The sequence below is a fragment of the Adelges cooleyi genome, unplaced genomic scaffold (assembly GCF_023614345.1).
Source record: "Adelges cooleyi isolate 19-005CV unplaced genomic scaffold, UGA_ACOO_1.1 ACOO_flye_CR_arks_rails_tigmint_CR_PRNA_1, whole genome shotgun sequence".
NCBI classification, from domain to species: Eukaryota; Metazoa; Arthropoda; class Insecta; order Hemiptera; family Adelgidae; genus Adelges; species Adelges cooleyi.
In genome coordinates, this window is record NW_026095751.1 from 1,876,112 (window position 1) to 1,898,614 (window position 22,503).

Here is a 22,503-nt window from a genome sequence, read left to right on the forward strand (position 1 = left end):
TTTCTAAATAATATTGTTCTAATGAAAAAAAATGCAATAATAGAAAATAAATAAAGGGGTAGTTAGGATGGAGGGTAAAGTTTGTGTATCTGATATAAGGTGTATATGGGTTCGTTATTAAAATGTCCTAACGTCTTCTGACTATATTATTACTCTAGGAGTATTGTGGTATAATATTTTCACGTACCTTATTACGGTTGAGCAATGATGTTCAAGGCTGTAATAGCTGCCAAGGTATTTATGCGCAAGGCTGCAGATGCTTCCAAGACAATGAAAACACACGAGGGTGGTACAACTTTCAAGATACCTAGGGTTGAAATATTGTTGCCTATTGCCAAACTACGGTTATAAAATGAAAAAGAAAATAGATGTTTTAGAGGAGAGAAAATATAATCGGACTTGGGTTTTCCAAGGTATACACTAATAATTATAAAACCAAAAATAATTCACACTGGTCGGTTTTTATAATTTTTGAAAATCGTCAGTTAGTTAGGTGGGTCATGAAATTCTAAAAATCCTGCATACTAGGTCGACGTTACTTGCACGTTATAAGGTATAACGCAAGCTCAATATGGACATCCAAATAATGTTTACAGTCTTATGAAAGTGCAAAAAAATTTAATGTAAGCGATTACATTTGTTTATTTAGGTATGTATAGAGTGAAAATGGAAACGCACATCAAACTACACAAGTGGAAAAAGACTAAGGAAAGTACTAAAGAAAAAAATGTTGTTTTCGAGCCAACGCTTAGGCAAGAATTCGACAAAACCGTATTTGAATAAAAAACCATATTATTAAATTGTTTGGTTTACTTTTGAACTCGGTGTCACTTTTGAAAAACATGCACCGATGTGCAAAACTATACAAAAACCTCACAAGGTCTTATCATTTGTTAATCATCCTGGATATATATATTTACAGCCCGTGGTATTCCGACGGTCAGTAGACCTATTTTTATTTCGTGTATTTGATTTAAAAGATGGTTTTTATCAAATAAAGTTGGATGAGGAATTTACTAATTGTTGTACATTCAGTAGTCCGTTTGGCTGTTACAGATTTTAGTGAGCACTATTTGGACTAGCCACGATACCAGACATTTTTCAAAATGTATCGAAAGTGTAGTAAAGTGGGTTTTTCTCAGAATACCGACATCTTATTGCATTCTTTACGGTTTCAATACGGTTCTACCCTAATTATGGGAATTGTTCGTGCCATTTTTACTATCCGTATGCAACGAGTGTTTTTTATAAGCTCGGTTAAAACGGTTTATTTTTAAATACATTTAATGTATTGATCATTTTGATATTTGAATGTTTACAAAAATTATTCATAAACGTATAAAAATAAAACTAGAACAGTAAAATAAGTTTTCCTTATGAGTCAATTGAAATGTAAGTGACTGAAATTGAGTAGGTACCATTATCGTGAGTTTCAACAATTTTTTCATCAAAGTATCGGTTCTTGCTAACATCCCTGTTTGCATATGTTATTGAACAAATTTCAGTATCGACTTGTGCACGTGTATTGTGCAAATAATAACGTCATGTTTTATACTAAACTAAAAAAAACTGCCTTGCTAGGAATTTACAAAATGTGGTTTTCAATATACAGGTGTAGAGGCCTGTTAATGATGTCAAGGTGGATTTTGTTCGGTTACTTCAAACAAGGCCATGTATTAGTTGTGATAGCTTAAGCACTCGTAGTTAATTAAAAATAATCTTTAAGAGTATAAAACAAAAAAACGGGTACCAGCTTTCCCTCGAAGGAAACACATTGGAACATGAAATTAAAAATATAGCAATAAATATAAGGAGGTAACCCATGTACGAATTTATGGGTTTAGAAAAACAAAAAACCAACAGAATATATTATGTATTACCAGTGCACATTATAAGCGATACCAAATTATCTGATTTAATATACTATACAAAATAACGCTTCTTGATAGGATCATAACGAATAAACATGTTTTTACTTAACACTAAAAATATATATTTCAAACCATTTACATCGGCTTAAAGACCATTTAGAACTCCAGCGTTTTGTTATGTGATTATACTGTATGTACTATGCATACGGGATACATATTATAATATCATTTTTAAGTATAACAACGGTTGTTGTTTAAATTTGAATTGTAGTTGATTTTTTTATTTAAAAGAGCAATCGGTGGTGAGACAACTTTGATGTATAAAACAAATGTAATATCATCAGTATACACATTGCACAATAATAATTAAATATGGACAAGTGGCAATACTTAGGCTTTATTAATTTATTCAGTTTCTTATTGCGTTTCCTCTGAACTGAACGTAGTCGGTATTTACAAAACAAAAATTGTTCGTAGTTTCTTGCTGCTTTATTTATGTTAAATGTTTTCATCCATACCGCACACATTGTAAATAATCATCCACATATTATAATTATTTTTAAATACTTGTTGTTGCTCGCCTAATACAAGTGGTGTGTGTGAAAACGTTATGATATTTCTTAACGTATTTAGCTTCGTCGTGAAGTGTTTTATAACATTTAGTGCACGACTTTTAGCACTTGTTTATTTGTATACATACGTTATATATGATATTGTTTTCAGCTTCTCTTCCAGGCGTAGTCTTAGATTTATGTTTTAATTAAAATATGTTTAGATATCGAACACATAAAAATGTTGTATTTTAACATGAGTATGTTTTTGGGCTGGGAGTCATTCCGAAATTTGCGTGGGACATTTTTAGAATAATATAATATAACAATGCTAAAACTTGCCTTGAACACACCCCACTAAAATGTCAATTTATTAGAAAAAAGTATTAGGGACTTAAATACATTATACATTAGAGCTGTGGTAGTTTCGCGGAACCGTAATGCTAAAGTAAATTAACAAAGCTAAAGTAATAAACACGTTTTCTGTATTGGCGGTCAGTCGCCGACGCGACATACCGAAATTTTTTTAATCTACGATTAATACGTCACTCATTAAACGATTAAAATTAGTTTATTCGGGCAATTGTTATCGTTTTAGGTGTAGCCCCGGTTCATGATTTGTTTGGTAAGTTTATTGTGTTGAACAATTGGGATGATATTATTTTAATTAAAAAGCTATTACTTTTTACTCTTTTTAGAATTTTGTTGCTGTAGAATTTACTCCAGTTCTACATTTAGCAGTTTTTAATTGGATAAAACTCATTGTCGGTACTCATTAACTTTTTCCTCTTTTGTTGTTTCATTTTGCGTTCTTAAACTTTGTTTTTTACCCAAATATCTGCTATAGGTATTAGCATTTTATTAGAAACTAATTAAATGGTTAAATAATAAAATATATTGATGATATTTATCCGAAATATATTTTTTTAAATAATACTTACATAATCGGTTGCAAAGAATAATATTATATCAAATAATGATTATAGTACAGTTGAGTGTTAAATCACTATTAAATAATGGTGCTATTCTGTGGATAGTATATTCAATCCAAGCACAGTATGAACCAACACAGTAAGGAAGTATTTATGTGAGGTGCATCTACAAAGCAGCAACAAACGGTTTTGTTAAAAGTGATTTTATCAGAGTAATCCAGTATAGTGGGGTTGGAGCATAGTGGGAACGGGCAGTAGACAGGTCTACAGGAATTATTATATGTGAACGTGATAAAATTACTTTATAAGACACCTCTTTAATACTTTCATAGTTTGCTGGTTTATACTGTGCATGGTTTTGGACTATACTGGTTTGAAATTTCTATCCACAAAAAAGAACTATGTTGATGCAAGGTTAGCTTTCGTGTTCAAAAACAGTTATTCTGTTTTACATTACTGTCAGTATATTTTGTTGAAAACAAAATCGCTATGCTGGTTATTACTACTTTTTACTATTCACATATTCACAATATGAATTTGATTAAATTTTCTTTGGGATTTAACAATAATTGATTTGACCTAACGGCGCTAATTTCTTACTCTCTGCTGTGCCGTTTTTTGGTTGTTTACTATTATTTTTGGTTCTTAATGACAACACTGCAAAAGTTGTTGCAATTTACATCTATTATTTTTAAATTTTGACCGAAAAGAACCGTTGCCAACGTGAGGTGGTCTTAAAAATAGTATATCCTTTTAAAAATCAATCAACTAATATCAAAAAAAATATTTGTATCAATGTGATTCAACAAACAATAAAGTTCAATTTTATTGCCATAAGTTATCCGTTGAACAATTTGTATCATATACAAATCTGTAGTATTGTTTTGTTACGGAGAAACCTATAAAATTTAATAACATATTTTTAAAAAAATGTATTCATTTGTATGATAAATACCTAATACTCCCCGTGCCCAATACGTCCCAGTGCCTCTGCGCTGGCTTTTGTTTTAAATTTGAACATTTTAAAGATAATAACTTATGGTTTTTGTAGAGTAAATAACAGGTTAGTAAATGTGTTATACTCTGTTTCAGAATAATGTAAATATGTTAGTCATAACGAAAAATGACTAATATTGCTTATGTTAATAAATTCGCACAAACAATTCTGCAAAACATATCTAAATTTTGTTGTTTCAATCGACATAACACAAGCCATTCGCCAGTTCATAAGAAAACCATCGAATCAGTCTATTAAACTGCTATACATTTTCAATACAATTGTTCAAGTAAGTAATTTTATCAAACTTCATAAATGGTAAAACTATACACGTTCAATAATATGTTTTTATTCGTTTTTTTTCTAATTTAAAATTTTTTTTCCTCATTTAGACCTTCGAAAACATTTTATCCGACAGTCCTTTTACATCAAGTCCATAATTAAGTAATACTATCGTTTTAAACCATTAAATACAAACCAGGCATTCAAATTAGCATCAAAGAGCTTATTATTAAGTGATCACTTTTATTTATGACAACTCCTGTAACCCAGTGAACTATCCGTCCCCACTATGCTTTGATCCCATTGTGCATAGGCCCCACTGTACTGACTTGCTCAGGTAAAATCACTTTCAGTTGTTTTAATTCCTGTAAACCTGTGACCTCCCCACCGCCACTGTGCCCCGACCAAACTATGCTTCGTCCCTACTATGCCCGACCCCACTATACTGGCTGTTTTATTGTAAATCTATAATATGTTTAATCAATGATTTTACTCTGTAATACAACCAGAATATAAGCAAGTGTTTTTTGCAGGCGTGATCTATACATAATACGCGATCAAATATTGTAATAAACATCCTATTGTATCGAATGATTACATTTCAATACATTAAACACCGTAACAACAACACAGTGTTTGGGTAGAATTTAAAAGTTTTTTTTTTATATTTTTCTACTGTCGGTAAATACAAAAGAAAAACATCAAACACGGTTTAAAACTTGATAATTTGTATACAATTTAATAGTAATCTGCTGTTATTGGCTTATTATTTTTATATTTAAAAATTTGGAAATAATGTGATTTTTTTTTTTGTATTCGAATTTTCTTTTGTATTTATGTTTTTTCTTATGGTAAAATTAAACCTTAACAAGAATAGGTGCCTCACCATTTACTGTAAGTATAATAAGTTACACTAATTGTTAATTACTATCAGCAGTTTTGCACATAAGGTTTTTTCCAGAAAATTATTTTATCACTTTCATTTGTATTAATTCCCGAACACCTAGAAGTAGCCGTCCCAGTATTAATGTTCCGTAACAACCATAACTTGACCACGACATTTAATTTAATTCTTTTTTTTGCTTTTCTTAAAAAAAATATATAAAGGGTTGACTATTCTAATTTAGTGCAATTAAAAAAATATTTGCACCTTTTCTAATGAAAATGGTTAGGTGTATTTATGGCGATTAATATAATGTTTTTTTTATTATTTGCAGGTAAAAATGCAACTTTATTATGTTTTAATGTCATGTGCCTTTTTGAATGTCTTGGCCTATAATATGAGTAATTATTTATTTTACGTAATCGAGTAAGTTAAAAAAGAAAAAACTAAACCTAATTTTTTTCACAGGGGATTATTTTAAAGCGGTTTACAGTACAAGTCAGTAACCTCCTTTTTCATACATAATTGCTTTTAAGTTTTTTGTTTTTGAAAAAAAAATTGAAAGTAAATTATTTAAATAATTTAGTAATTTAAATGTAATAAATTTAGACGGACTTATCGACCGTGCTGTTCGCATGAAGTCATTTCGTCATGAAAAATTAAGTAAGGAAAACTTAAAATAATACACTGATATAATATAATGGCTGTGGGGTTATTTAACATAACAGTGTGAGTAACTAGTGTTAAGTTAAATAGTCACCATTTAATTATTTTATACTTTTATTTTGAGAATTTATACTTAAATTATGATTTTATAGTTTTAACTATTATTTGATTATTCTAGATGCATTCGAGTATACCATAAGGGGAATGGTTTTATCAGATGATACTGATTTCGCCTTTGGTAGTTATAAACTATTTTATAATAAAAACATAAATATAACTAGATGCAACTCCCAAAACTAATCCATAACCGTTTCATGGGAATTTCAAGAAAGTATTAAGTTGAATTTATGTGCTCGAGCCAAAAATCCAATCAGAGCTCTATATTTCAAATTATCCTTTATACTTCATATTATGATTGCAGCCCATTTCACTGCATTTAATAAAATTTTAAAAATTATATTTTTACCGAATAATTAATAAACATTTGTTTTGTACCTTGATTTCTGTCTTCAAATATAATATAATATAATTAATTCCAATACAGTTGAACATGTAATCAATTTGTGTTGCCTTAATTTCAGATAAAATGAAGTTTATGGTGGCAATACCAGGTATTAGTTTGCTTAGCTTTTTGTGGTTATATTTCAATACAGTTATTTGATTTTTCATTAGGTATAAACGTGTTTTTGTTTTAATTTCAGAACGTGCAGAACGTGAAAATCTAGACAGTAATAATTACTTTTATAACTTTCCAAACTTAAAATGCTTTATACTACCATACGTACATAACTAATATAGATCGAGAACAATTATGTACTTCCATGGGGATTTCAATTTAGAGTTAGGGTGTACATTAAAGTTGAATTTGTTTTTCAATTATAGGATACGTGGGATTCCAGTTACGTTTGCAACAGGAACTAACCAGAGTTACAAGTAAATTAAAAATGATCGATAAGTTAAAAAAATAACCATTAGATCATTTATTTCAAATTCATAAGGCGATATGTTTCTCGCCTAACGTTATAATGATTGTTCGTAAAATTATGTAAATCGTTAATTTAAACGGGACTTCCTACTAAAATCATTTTTATGTATACAACATATTTTACATTAATATAGATTTAGTTTTATCAGTTTTATTGTGAACTCTATAAATAAAAAATGTTTAAAATGGTTTTTATTCGTGTATTGTTATATTTTGACATTTTATATTTTCGTAACAGGTCTTGAACCGGTACCGCTAAATTCAATAAGTAAGTAAATAACTCTTTACACTTAGATTATCAATCTAATTTACTCGAAATTACTCGAATTTAAAAGAAGCAGTCTACTTCTCAATTTCGGCAGCATTGAAATCTAAAGTTTACAAAATACAAGTTTAAGCGCTTTATAATTAATTATCAGTTACATAGAGTGTCTTTGTCAGAGACTTGGATAAATATCTTTCTTTCGATTTTCTCTCCGACTTCTTCCAATTATATTAATTGTGTTATATTGTTGTTACAGCTAAGGAACCGCCTCGGACAGGTATGCATGCATATTTTATTAGTATTTACCATTAAAAATCAATACCGAAATATTGCAACTGATATTACAACTATTAAACTTAATGACTACATTGACTCCATTAAGTTATTTTTTACCAGCCAGATTTATTTTTTGAGTTGAACGTAGTTGGATGTTAGTGTTAAGATTTAGAAAATATGGCAATTATGACAATGAAGGGTCATATTGTCAAACAACCAACCCTAGTCGTTGCCGCCTTAATACTAAATAAACAAATTTAAACGCTTTACCGGTCTTCTTTACTATATTTTTAACTATCAGTTACATAGTGTCTTCATCTGAGACTTTTTCCGATTATATTGAGATGTTATATTTTTGTTGCAGCTATTAAACTGCCTTCACCAGGTAAGCATGCATTAGTTATTTTATTAGTTATTCATAAATAGCTCTTTAGACTTAAATTATCAATTGAAATTTCTTGAATTAAAAAGAAGCAGTTCACGCCTCGTTTTTGGCAGGAATGAAACCTAGCAGTAAACAATCATTAATATAATGTATTATATAAAAAAGAGGTGTCATTATTTGTAGGTTAACTGTATAACTTCTTACCGTTATAAAATGCTACCAAAACTTGAAGTGCTTTATTGTGTTTTACTCCGAATTTTATTATGATCTTTGTCTTTATTAGAGATTTAGGTATTTATTTTTCTTCTGATTTATTTACATAAAATTATTATTATAAAAAAAATTATCAAAAAACGTTTAAAATGCAAAATTTTATAAATAGAAGTGACCTGAACTTTAGTTGACTCAGTAAGTTTATTTTTTTTTACTTTACGCTCTAAATTCAAGAATAATATTTTGTTTCTCCTTTGTGCAACCTCATAATTAATTTAATTTATGTTATTTACTATAACATGTTGTTGACTGTCATAGTTCTTTTTCATATTATTTTTTGCTGGCTGTTTGATTTTATATTACATTTCAAGAGTTTTTGGCCGTTTATAAAAAATGAATGAATAAATAAGTTATTGATAATAATTTTTTACATATCTGAAAATAGAACTGTAACCTCTCTTATTCCAATTTGGTACGTTCCCGCTATGCTTAGAACTCACTGTACTGGCAATTGTATTGTGTATTACAGAAGATCCTATTCCACAACTTGAAGAAATAGTAAAGGTGGCAAATGTCCTAAGGAAAAAAACTAGAAAAGCTTTGTGGGGTCTCCTCATGGAGGATGTTTTTATACCTGAGCAGCGTAAGTATTATAATGTTATAATTTAATTGGTCTTTTAACCATAGTATATACCATATTACTGTGTAGTATACTATACAGAATGAAAAATTTAGTTCACGTTGTATAAAAATACTACGGAAAAAATCAGATGATCGTGAGTGTGTGTGGGTCAACTTTATTAGGGTATTCAGATAACGACACTGGTACTTCATTATATTATCGTGTACATAATATGATGACTATAGTCATCATAACAGTTATCATCATAACTTAAATGATTTCAATGATAATGTTTTTTTTTTAAAATGTTTAGAGTTTTATTTTTTTCCTATATTTTTTATTGTACACTTGTATTATTTGTATCTTGCAGCTACATTTGACAATTAATTTTTTTCATATTTTTTTAGACCAAGATCATCGTTATACTGATGATGAGAGATGTCTTATAGTAGGATTGGCATCGAGTTGTATAAACTACAATTTTGCACGAGCTGTGCGTGTTGATGAAGATCGAAGTACTGACACTGCGCTTGCAACTGGTCCTATTTGCGCCATTATAGATATAACGGGCGGCGAAAGAAAGTACATAGTTCGAGACTACGAATTTCGAGAAGTAACCCGTGGTCAACCTCATGTATTAATACAAGGTAAATTCGGACACCTTTATAGTCAGTTACTAGATACAGAAATATTACGACAATTAACGGTTAATGTTTTAAGTTAATATCTATATTAAAGTATTTAAATAAATATCATATTAGATTTCTCACACCAGTTTGTTTTTAATATTTAATACATAAATTGTATGGTACTGTTATAAATATATTTAACTCATGTTTTACATAACTCGCACATATTGTTAAATAATTTTGAAAGTATATAATAAATAAACAGTTTTCCTCTCTATTTAAAGACACGTATGTTGTTTATTTATTGTTTTTATACTTATATACTGCTTACTTCAAACTTAATAGTATAAATTGGAATGTATCAATACAATTTGTTACTATTCAAAAAAATAAAGACGCTGTGCACTCTGTTGTAGCGCTGACAGATGTTTTTTCTAATATTTACTCTTACTTTCTAGTACTTAATGTTCATATCAATAAATGTTTTTGACTTTTTTGGGGACATACGATATAGGGGTGGTTCGCCTGCCTCTTCAACGGCAATACAACAAACAACAGTTTAATGAAAATTTATTTTGTCAAATGTACCTGTCAACTGTCGATTTATTTATCTTCAAGTCTCTCAACCATGTCTTCGGACTTTCCCCACTAACCTTACGTCATCCGCAAACACTATACACTATAGCACCTCCCCTGTATATCTTTCGTAATCTCATCCATTACTAAAGAGAAAAAGAAAGTACTCAACGCTGGACCTTCATGCACACCTACTCTTAGAATAGAATCTTCCGTTTTTCCATACACACTCATGTACGCAAGTACAACTTCAGACTTCTCCCTTGCCCTTAAATATTGGTACCAGAATACTTTTCCTCTACAATTCCGGTATTTTCTCGTCTATAACACCGTGATAAGGAAATCTGTCAACCACCCTTTACTGAAGTTGTCTAACACCTGCCATACCTCCACTGGTACTCCAACCGGTCTTATCGCTTTCTTCATTTTCATCTTTTTAACCGCATTCCACACTGCTTCCTCCTAGTTAAGTTCACCATACTTAAATTAAATGATACCTGCTCTCTTTCCTCCTTGAACAATCCTCATTCAATAGCCTTTCATAGTACTCTTGCCATCTCTTTTTCACATCCTCATGACACGTCAGAACTTATTTATTTTACCCTTTCATACACCACACATTCTAAAAATATCTGGACTTTTTTTTTAAATCTTGGGCAATTTATACATACGTTTTTCCTTCTCCTTTGTTCCTAATCTCTCGTACAAACTATCATACTTTTTGCTTCCTTCACTACCTTTTTTGCTTTTTTATTTAATCGTTTGTACTCTAACCAATCCTCTCTCCTTCTATCTTTTTGCTATTTAAAAAACTGAGTCTTTTTCCATCCTCTCTTTTTCTGTGTCATACTACCTTTACTCTCACCTACAACATCCACTGCTACCGTCTTTATACCATTTACTAACCTATTCCAAATGTCATCTACTTTTCTCTCCATGCTCCATAAAACCACAAATCTTCTTCCTTCATTTTCCTCACAAATAACTTTTGTTGACATTTTTATGTCTTTCCTTTGGCACACACAACACACGAAAAATCTACACCAATTAACGACACCGGTTATCATAACGAAAAAAATCAGCTGATTTATCTGATAACATAAGAGAGATAAAAGATAAGAGATATGATTTTTACTTTGGAACACAACCGGAAAAATCGACACCGACATCGAAAATTTATCCTTATACATATCCTTCTATAATATAGAAGTATATAGAAACTATATCCTTATATGTCCTTCTTATGAGGGTGGGAATGGAGATGGAAATGGGGATGGGGCGGGTATGAGGCTGGACTGGGTGTGGAATGGAAATGAAAATATTACATTAATGTGATAGGATATAGGAGATAGGGGTAAGAGATAGGAGATTCAGAGATGAGGGATGGGGTTGGGAATGGGGTTGTGGGTGGGAATGGGGGAGGGGCATATATGTTATATTCACATTTTTAAAATTATATGTTGTTTTCACAACTAACAAACTTTAATGAATGGTTAAATTGATTCAAAATAACTAGGCAAGTGAATGTTTTGCCAATAAATCAATTAAGGCCAATTATTAAAAAACTACTTAAAAACTTTTGGCCACAACATAAAATGAATCATCACCTACCTTTCGAGTACCGTGGTTCCCATTGTTACAAACCAAGTATTTATTTTGGGTTAGCAACGAAAAATATTTCAACATAAAAATGTATCCCATGGTGTTGGGGATTCGTATGCAAGCTTTTTTCACCAGTTTACTTTCACGGCCTAATTTTCGGCACTTTATTTATCTGTACCTTTCCTCTTGTTCACTTTGTTTCCTTCACACTAGAAATCTAAGACCATTAACATTCAACTACCTTATTCCTTAGAATTAGTTTTACTATTATTACTCTATCGCTTTTACTAACAACTTCTATCACGTTTGCTTTCATCTACTCATCTACTATCACTCCTACACCATTGCCGATACTAGTCTTCCCTGATTATGTTATCTTACATCCTTCTCCGATTTTCTCTGCATTCCTTCCTTTCTCTAGCTATCTACAATATATTTTTAAATAAAACATGTTGGAAGACAATTCGGTATGAATTGAGTTTAGATTTCGTATTTCTATACTAATAGCTACAAACTACATGCATGTTTAATATAATTTATTGTATAATATGTAGTATGTAAGTTTTTTACAAATATAAATTTAAGTTATTCATTTTAAAATTGTATTGCTTGCGAGACAATTTGTATACACGAAAAGAATAATAAATATCTACAATAATCACAATAAGTAAATAAAAATAAGTGGCAATACCTTGTTGTGTTATTCAATATTTTATGTTTTTACCCGAGATTGAACTTAGAAATAGAAGTTAATTAAGACTCATAAGTCTCAACATAAACAGCCGTCAAATAGATTGCATGTGCTTTTAGCTTCGCAGGGTTTTTAGCTTCTATTAAAGGCGACGAGTTTTTCGTTTTAATTAAGGTTACAGGTCAATTACTACATTTGTTATCAACAAAATGGTCTACCGCCACAAGTCGTAACCCAACCAACGCAACAATAATACATTAAATTGATTTTTTTTAGTCTTGCGGTTATACAAATATAATACTGCTACATTTTTAGTTACTGTGTAGTTGGATGTTTTTTTATGGTTAAGCATCATAAATCAAGACAAGAAAAAATAATAAACCGCCACATTTTATGTTACAGCGATAAATTTATTTAACAAAAAAAAACACAAGCGCCACATTTCTCATAATGACATACAAAAACCAAATGTGTGCAGTTTGGTTTTTTAAAACTCCATTTCTAAATAGCCATAACACCAAATTCTGGTGTCTAGCTAAAATTTAACTAAGTAACTTACAATTAAAATATCAAGCTAGTCGCAAAGGTATTATCCATTTTCCATTTAAACAACACCAAGGCATACTATGTTTTTTTTTTTAACTATGCTTAACTATGTACATTTTTAATACACCTGGGTCTATATTCTACTGGCGTTTAAAAGCTTATGAAAAGACCTTATGGACTGATTATAGTTCTAGTTACGTTTTGACTTGTATTAAAACAAATTCATTTTTTCAGCATTCCAATGATTTTTCTAGAATATACAATTTTCTAAAAAATCTGCAACCCAGCTAAAGGGAAAAATTAAACTTCGATAACTGTCATTTGTAAGTTGCAATTAGTGAGATTGGATTAACAGTCAATAGGCATCTGCAATATATTTGCATTTTATCTTTGGTTACCATATATGGGTAACAACGGCAACGTATTTTAACAGAAAAACGACCAACCCTAATCGTAACCAACCTAATAGTTAAAATACATGTCGTTACAATACTATTAGTAACGATAGTTGTATCTCTCTATAGATTCACTTAGAAACGTTTATTTATATGTGATTTTATCACATTCAGTCAGCTGGGTCCAACTCAATTCCCGTCCCAATTGTACTGGCTTTATGCTTTATGTATATCGGCCGAAAGCCATACTTTACACACGTAGTCGTTGTCTGTAATCGTTCGCGCAAGGTTTTTTTTTTTATTCAAATTACTTTTCGTTTCACGGATTGTTAAAGGCAGTAGCTGTAAAATAATAAAATATCTATGTGCGCAAATCTTATGTAAATAGTACATTTTGTGAAATTGTCAACTTTTGATGGTTCGGTATAATCCTCGAAGTTACTGTGAGTACAGACAAAAAAAAAAAACACATTAATACAAAACCGATACCTTTGCAGCTGTCGCATTGAAAATGAAATATTATTAAATATCTACTTCTAATTTCTTTTCATCATACGAAGAAATATAGCGAAGAACTATAAAATAAAAAGCTATGTGCAATTTTTAGTCGATGGAATAGAACAAAAAGCAATATACGAATACAAATTTCAATACAAACATTGGTTTGAATATCGATTTGAAAACCAATAAATAAGAAAAACAGCTTTAAGACTGCGTCAGAATAATGTAAATATGCAATCGTATTGTAAAAAAAAACCCGGCTATGTAAATAATTAAACAAAGGAACCCTGCAAAATATATTATGGTTTTACTTTTTTCCGTCGTTATATAAACCCATCTACATATCGCAAGAAAATCACTTTAAGACATTTTAACAAACTGTCCTAAATTTACTAAAATACTTGATCGTTAAAATTATAATATTAGCAAGTAACAGACTTAGTCTTCAAAGTTGGTAAGTACGCATTTTATATCATTTTTTTCTAATATTTCATATTTTTTCCTCAAACTTTTTCGTAACATTAACGTATGAAATATTTTTTTGAAATAATAGCATTAGTTTTATAATTGAATTTTTTCATAGGTTTATTTAGTTTTACCTTTTTTTGTGTATTAGGCTTGCGATAATTTTTTAACCGCCCTGCTAGTTTCAATAAATATATTCTAAAGCATTTTTACAGTTTTTAATTTAAAAGTTTTTTTTTTATATTTTTCTACTGTCGGAAAAATAAAAGAAAAGAAAAACGATTTAAAACTTAATAAATCGTAAACAACTTTTTAATTATGGTCTTTTTTGTATTCGAATTTCCCAATGTATTTATGGTAAAGTTAAACTTAAAGACCTATTTCTTTCCCCATTTACTGTGAATATAATAAGTTACACTAACTGTTAATGACTATCAACAGTTTTGCACATAAGGTTCTTTTCTGAAAATAATTTTATCACTTTCATTTGTATTAATTTACTGAACACCTAGAAGTAGCCGTTCCAGTATTAATGTTCCGTAACAACCATAACTTGACCACGACATTAAATTAATTTTATTTTTTGCTTTTCTTAAAAAAAATATATAAAGGGTTGACTATTCTAAAAGAGTGCAATTAAAAAAATATTTGCACCTTTTCTAATGAAAATGATTAGGTGTATTTATGGCGATTAATATAATGTTTTTTTATTATTTGCAGGTAAAAATGCAACTTTATTATGTTTTAATGTCATGTGCCTTTTTGAATGTCTTGGCCTATAATATGAGTAATTATTTATTTTACGTATTCGAGTAGGTTAAAAAAGAAAAAAACTAAACCTAATTTTTTTCACAGGGGATTATTATAAAGCGGTTTACAGTACAAGTCAGTAACCTTCTTTTTCATACATAATTGCTTTTAAGTTTTTTGTTTTTGAAAAAAAAATTGAAAGTAAATTATTTAAATAATTTAGTAATTTAAATGTAATAAATTTAGATGGACTTATTGACCGTGCTGTTCGCATGAAGTCATTTCGTCATGAAAAATTAAGTAAGGAAAACTTAAAATAATACACTGATATAATATAATGGCTGTGTGGTTATTTAACATACAGAGTGAGTAACTAGCAATAAGTTAAATAGTCACCACTTAATTATTTTATACTTTTATTTTGAGAATTTATACTTAAATTATGATTTTATATTTTTAACTATTATTTGATTATTCTAGATGCATTCGAGTATACCATAAAAAGAATGGTTATATCAGGTCATACTGATTTCGCCTTTGGTAGTTATAAACTATTTTATAATAAAAACATAAATATAACCAGATGAAAGTATTAAGTTAGATTTTTGTGCTCGTGCCAGAAATTTAATAAGAAATCGATATTTTATATTATCTTTTATACATCACATAATTGCAGCTCTGGCTGGATTCTATACACGATTTAAGAACCTGATTTGAATCGTGATATAAATTTTAATTTCACTCTTAAATCTAAATAATCTTCCTGATATACAACAACAGTGTTAGTTCTTTCAACATTAGATAATCTTTATATTTTATTCTACCCTACGTCTGCTTTATATTACTAATTTATAATGATGACATTTTCACTGCACTTAATAAAATAAAATAAAATCATATTTTTACCGAATAATTTAAAAACATTTATTTTGTATCTTGATTTTTGTCTTAATAATAAAATTAATTCCAATATAATTGAACATGTAATCAATTTGTGTTGCCTTAATTTCAGATAAAATGAAGTTTATGGTGGCAATACCAGGTATTAGTTTGCTTAGCTTTTTGTGGTTATATTTCAATACAGTTATTTGATTTTTCATTAGGTATAAACGTGTTTTTGTTTTAATTTCAGACCGTGCGGAACGTGAAAATCTAAACAGTAATAATTACTTTTATAACTTTCCAAACTTAAAAGGCTTTCTACTACCATACGTACATAACTAATATAGATCGAGAACAATTATGTACTTCTATGAGGATTTCAATTTTGAATTAAGGTGTACATTAAAATTTAACTTTTTTTCACTTTTAGGATACGTGGAATTCCAATTACGATTTGCAACAGGAATTAACCAGTGTTACAGGTAAATTAAAAATGATCGATAAGTTAAAAAAATAAAAAAAGATAAACATTAGATTATTTGTTTCAAATTCATAAGGCGATATGTTTCTTGCCTAACGTAAAATGATTGTTCGTAAATCTATGTACATCGTTAATTCAAACGGGACTTCCTACTAAAATCATTTTTATTGTGAATTCTAATTAAAAATGTTTAAAATGGTTTTTATTCGTGTATTGTTTTATTTTGACATTTTATATTTTCGTAACAGGTCTTGAACCGGTACCGCTAAATTCGATAAGTAAGTAAATAACTCTTTACACTTAGATTATCAATCTAATTTACTAGAAATTACTCGAATTTAAAAGAAGCAGTCTACTTCTCAATTTCGGCAGCATTGAAATCTAAAGTTTACAAAATACAAGTTTAAGCGCTTTATAATTAATTATCAGTTACATAGAGTGTTTTTGTCAGAGACTTGGATATTTATCTTTCTTTCGATTTTCTCTCCGACTTCTTCCAATTATATTAATTGTGATATATTGTTGTTACAGCTAAGGAACCGCCTCGGACAGGTATGCATGCATATTTTATTAGTATTTACCATTAAAAATCAATACCGAAATATTGCAACTGATATTACAACTATTAAATTTAATGACTACATTGACTCAATTAAGTTATTTTTTACCAGCCAGATTTATTTTTTGAGTTGAACGTAGTTGGATGTTAGTGTTAAGATTTAGAAAATATGGCAATTATGACAATGAAGGGTCATATTGTCAAACAACCAACCCTAGTCGTTGCCGCCTTAATACTAAATAAACAAATTTAAACGCTTTACCGGTCTTCTTTACTATATTTTTAACTATCAGTTACATAGTGTCTTCATCTGAGACTTTTTCCGATTATATTGAGATGTTATATTTTTGTTGCAGCTATTAATCTGCCTTCACCAGGTAAGCATGCATTAGTTATTTTATTAGTTAGTCATAAATAGCTCTTTAGACTTAAATTATCAGTTGAAATTTCTTGAATTAAAAAGAAGCAGTTCACGCCTCGTTAATGGCAGGAATGAAAGCTAGCAGTAAACAATCATTAATATAATCTATTATATAAAAAAGTGGTGTCATTATTTGTAGGTTAACTGTTTAACTTCTTACCGTTATAAAATGCTACCAAAACTTGAAGTGCTTTATTGTGTTTTACTCCGAATTTTATTATGATCTGTGTCTTTATTAGAGATTTAGGTATTTATTTTTCTTCTGATTTATTTACATAAAATTATTATTATAAAAATAATTATCAAAAAATGTTTAAAATGCATAATTTTCTAAATAGAAGTGACGTGAACTTTAGTTGACTCTGTAAGTTTATTTCTTTTTACTTTACGCTCTAAGTTCAAGAATAATATTTTGATTCTCCTTCGTGCCACCTCAGAATTAATTTAATTTATGTTATGTACTATAATATGTTGTTGTACTTTGTCATAGTTCTGTTTTCATATTCTTTTTTGCTGGCTGTTTGATTTTATATTACATTTCAAGAGTTTTTGGCCGTTTATAAAAAATGAATGAATAAATAAGTTATTGACAATAATTTTTTACATATCTGAAAATAGAACTGTAACCTCTCCTATTCCAATTTGGTACGTTCCCGCTATGCTTAGAACTCACTGTACTGGCAATTGTATTGTGTATTACAGAAGATCCTATTCCACAACTTGGAGAAATAGTAAAGGTGGCAAATGTCCTAAGGAAAAAAACTAGAAAAGCTTTGTGGAGTCTCCTCATGGAGGATGTTTTTTTACCTGAGCAGCGTAAGTATTATATTGTTATAATTTAATTGCTCTTTTAACCATAGTATATACCATATTACTGTGTAGTATACTATACAGAATGAAAAATTGAGTTCACGTTGTATAAAAATACTACGGAAAAAAGTCAGATGATCGTGAGTGTGTGTGGGTCAACTTTATTAGGGTATTCAGATAACGACACTGGTACTGCATTATATTATCGTGTACATAATATGATGACTATAGTCATCATAACAGTTATCATCATAACTTAAATGATTTCAATGATAATGTTTTTTTTTTAAAATGTCTAGAGTTTTATTTTTTTCCTATATTTTTTATTGTACACTTGTATTATTTGTATCTTGCAGCTACATTTGACAATTAATTTTTTTCATATTTTTTTAGACCAAGATCATCGTTATACTGATGATGAGAGATGTCTTATAGTAGGATTGGCATCGAGTTGTATAAACTACAATTTTGCACGAGCTGTGCGTGTTGATGAAGATCGAAGTACTGACACTGCGCATGAAACTGGTCCTATTTGCGCCGTTATAGGTATAACGGGCGGCGAAAGAAAGTACATAGTTCGAGACTACGAATTTCGAGAAGTAACCCGTGGTCAACCTCATGTATTAATACAAGGTAAATTCGGACACCTTTATAGTCAGTTACTAGATACAGAAATATTACGACAATTAACGGTTAATGTTTTAAGTTAATATCTTTATTAAAGTATTTAAATAAATATCATATTAGATTTCTCACACCAGTTTGTTTTTAATATTTAATACATAAATTGTATGGTACTGTTATAAATATATTTAACTCATGTTTTACATAACTCGCACATATTGTTAAATAATTTTGAAAGTATATAATAAATAAACAGTTTTCCTCTCTATTTAAAGACACGTATGTTGTTTATTTATTGTTTTTATACTTATATACTGCTTACTTCAAACTTAATAGTATAAATTGGAATGTATCAATACAATTTGTTACTATTCAAAAAAATAAAGACGCTGTGCACTCTGTTGTAGCGCTGACAGATGTTTTTTCTAATATTTACTCTTACTTTCTAGTACTTAATGTTCATATCAATAAATGTTTTTGACTTTTTTGGGGATATACGATATAGGGGTGGTTCGCCTGCCTCTTCAACGGCAATACAACAAACAACAGTTTAATGAAAATTTATTTTGTCAAATGTACCTGTCAACTGTCGATTTATCAACACATGTAAAACAAGTTTGCGGTCATACAAAATAATATGTAATATAGAATCACTAGATGCCTTCGTTCTATTTATTTGTTTTGTTTATTATAGCCTTTATTGTGTTCTAGTTCATTCTGTATTTTTCAGTTTTGTATTCTAGGTTAGGTTAGGTTAGGTTATCACACAAATCGGCAATTTGACCATATATTCTGATTGCTGACAAAATTCTCTTGAGTTTGGTCTAGGTTTGAGCGAATTTGGTGCAGAAATGTAGAATTTATGTAGGTTTTAGTGTGTTTTTGTGTTGTTCATACCTTGGGTAAACCTAGGTTTTTCTTCCTATAGAAAAATATATGTACAATCAACACATATGTATAGGTTAAAAGGCAAGCTGAAACATTTGTGAATCTTTTAAGCCACAGTAGAGCCATATTGGTTGGGTATTTTTGGAAAAAAATTCAGTTTTTAATGTATATGGTCAATTTTCAAAAATTACATATAGTAGGATCTTGTTTTTTTATTTTTGAAAATTCTGTTTTTAAAAATTCTATCCGAGTATTCCTATTTATTATACTGGGATTATTCGTTCGTTCTTTAATATGGTTTCCATTTGATGTTCGTAAGTATAATATATTATTGGTTGTATGAGTATTTGCTTACTTCCGGTAGAATATCTATCATGGTCAACAAGAACTCCGCTGCGGTAGCAAAACCGCTACCTAAAATTTAATAAATTAAGTTTGTTAACTTGATGTAAACCGCTATTTCGACCTAAAATTAATATTACCTCCTTTAGACCAAGGGATTAATTCCATGGCCATTGACAATTGTTCTCCTTTAATGTTTAAGTATTCATAAAAACCTATTATATCTTTACGAGTAAGCCATCCAAGTTGTTTTAAATCTTCGGAGCGTTAAGTGAACTTTTTGACTTAATAATATACTTCAAAAGACGTCAGCATTCGATCCTAAGTTTAATATTAATCATACAGGAATATTTCGCAATCACGATTTTGTAATATTTTGATATTTGTTAATAGTTGATGTGTTAGTAGTTATAAGTGTAGTTATATAAGATCAAATACCTCAAAGTCGCCATATGTTCCTTTATACGCTAACACCAAAAGTAACTTCTTAACATTTATATGAGAATTAATGCTATGATCGTATTCAAAAACATATTCCGGATTTTCAATTTTCAATTCTTTCTTCATAGCGTTTGGGATTTGAATCGGATTTTTGTATAATATAATACATCTTTCTATTTGCTCCCTTATAGTCCGGTGCTCTAAAATAAGTTAAATGATTTATAGATTAACAATTGTTCAGTATAGTCATGTTGGTAACACTTGAATATAATCTTATTTGTTATGTACGTGATATGAATAAATAAACAGTCGGTAGTAATACATGGCGCTGTGGACGAATTTTTTTCTTACTTTTGATGTTCGGTGTCGTTGTTTTAGTAAGTAGCGTATTTATTGAATTATACAATTTTTATTTTTTTAATGATCTAAGAGTTCTTAGGCAACTTTACTAGTTTATATAGGAAACAGCTTTTTAATTGTTAATTGCTTTATTATTAATAGCTTTTTTTATGTAAATTTTAATTTATTTAATTACAAGACACAGACATTTTAAAATAAAAATCGGCTTCTTACATAACATAGAAAAACAGCCAAAAAAATTGAGTCTCTTTACAAAATTGACATTGGACCATTCTATGTAGTCGAAATTTTGTCCGGATTTGTGGTCTAAAATAAACCAAAATGGCTTTTACTCATAGAAAAAATTATTTAAACTAAAAATAAGACCTTGAATCATATACAAATTAACTGATAAAATAATTGACATGGTCGACATTTATTGAAAGCTCTTAATACTTAAATATTGCCTTTACAAAACTCCCTAATGCAGACCTCATGTAATGCCCTTAAGAAGTAATTATTTAAAACTAGTATATTTTTTTTTAAACTTAATAGTTTATCAAATATACTATGCGTTATGGTATAATAAGGTTTAAGGAAGTGCTTATTGTGTTGATTTATATATTTATTTTGATTTTGTTTAATACTTTTTGCATAGCTCAAACCTTTATTTGTTTATTCCAGGTGGATTGGAGAAAGTAATGAAAAATATTATTGTGAAAAATAAAACTTATAGTTTAGGTAGTTAGAATTGTATAAATAATGTTTATAAATTATATAAAATTTGCAACTCAAATTTATTTTATGCAAATGTATATGTAAGTGATATAAATTATACATTTTTCTTTAGAATCAAAATGGAATTTTATGGAAAAAAACCGAGTGAGCCGTAGAAATTAATCACAATAGTTATCTGTAAACATCTTATAACGGGTTCTACTGAAATAAAATTTAAAAGGAGCAGAACTTATCATGTGCATGAACTTTATTGACATACGATTAATATTATTTTATATACTTGATATTATCGGTTTATGATAACTATAATACGATACATAAACACGAGACTGTAAGTTGTTCAATTTTCGCTGAACAACAATGTACTATAACTGAATATCTATAATCTATCTCTTCGCTAAACTCGTCTCGGTCACTCAATACAATTTGTGGCGCCTCTGCAAAAAAGAAAGATTCATTAACGTTAATGCCATAATATTTATATAGTGGAGTGTCAATTAGATGGCTGAGCCAATCTTTTACTACGCGTTTCCGGACAAACCCTATTATGTAACTTGAACGGTGAATTTTCTTTTTCTTGATGTGAACGTTGATACTATAATCATCATCCAGCTCACGATGCAGCCGGTTGACCATTGTATTTACTTCTACTGGCTCGTTGATTATTTGTCATCAATATTTTTTTTTATTTTTTTTTATTTTACAAAAGAAATATACAATCTGTACAATGGGCACAATAAGTATATATGATAAAAGTAGAGATAAATTGAATACATTTTGATGGAAGAAACCACTCATTAGTGACACTTCCAATGATTTTTTTATTTTTTTATTTTAAACTTATATTTACATTGATCTAATTATGTATTAATATTAATTGATATTATTAGATAGA

At 29.2% G+C, this 22,503-nt stretch overlaps 1 protein-coding gene across 1 annotated transcript; it reads left to right on the forward strand.

The window, feature by feature from the left end:
- The first annotated feature begins 5,990 nt into the window (after positions 1–5,990).
- Positions 5,991–21,928, forward strand: LOC126833456 (uncharacterized). The gene is made up of 13 exons (XM_050564808.1): positions 5,991–6,014; positions 6,126–6,179; positions 6,361–6,420; positions 6,764–6,793; positions 6,884–6,910; positions 7,065–7,115; positions 7,406–7,435; positions 7,689–7,709; positions 8,073–8,093; positions 8,836–8,949; positions 9,336–9,575; positions 21,555–21,611; positions 21,721–21,928. The coding sequence occupies exons 2-13, from the start codon at positions 6,152–6,154 to the stop codon at positions 21,768–21,770; spliced, it is 729 nt and encodes a 242-aa protein (XP_050420765.1). The 5' UTR covers positions 5,991–6,014; positions 6,126–6,151; the 3' UTR covers positions 21,771–21,928.
- Positions 21,929–22,503: the final 575 nt, after the last annotated feature.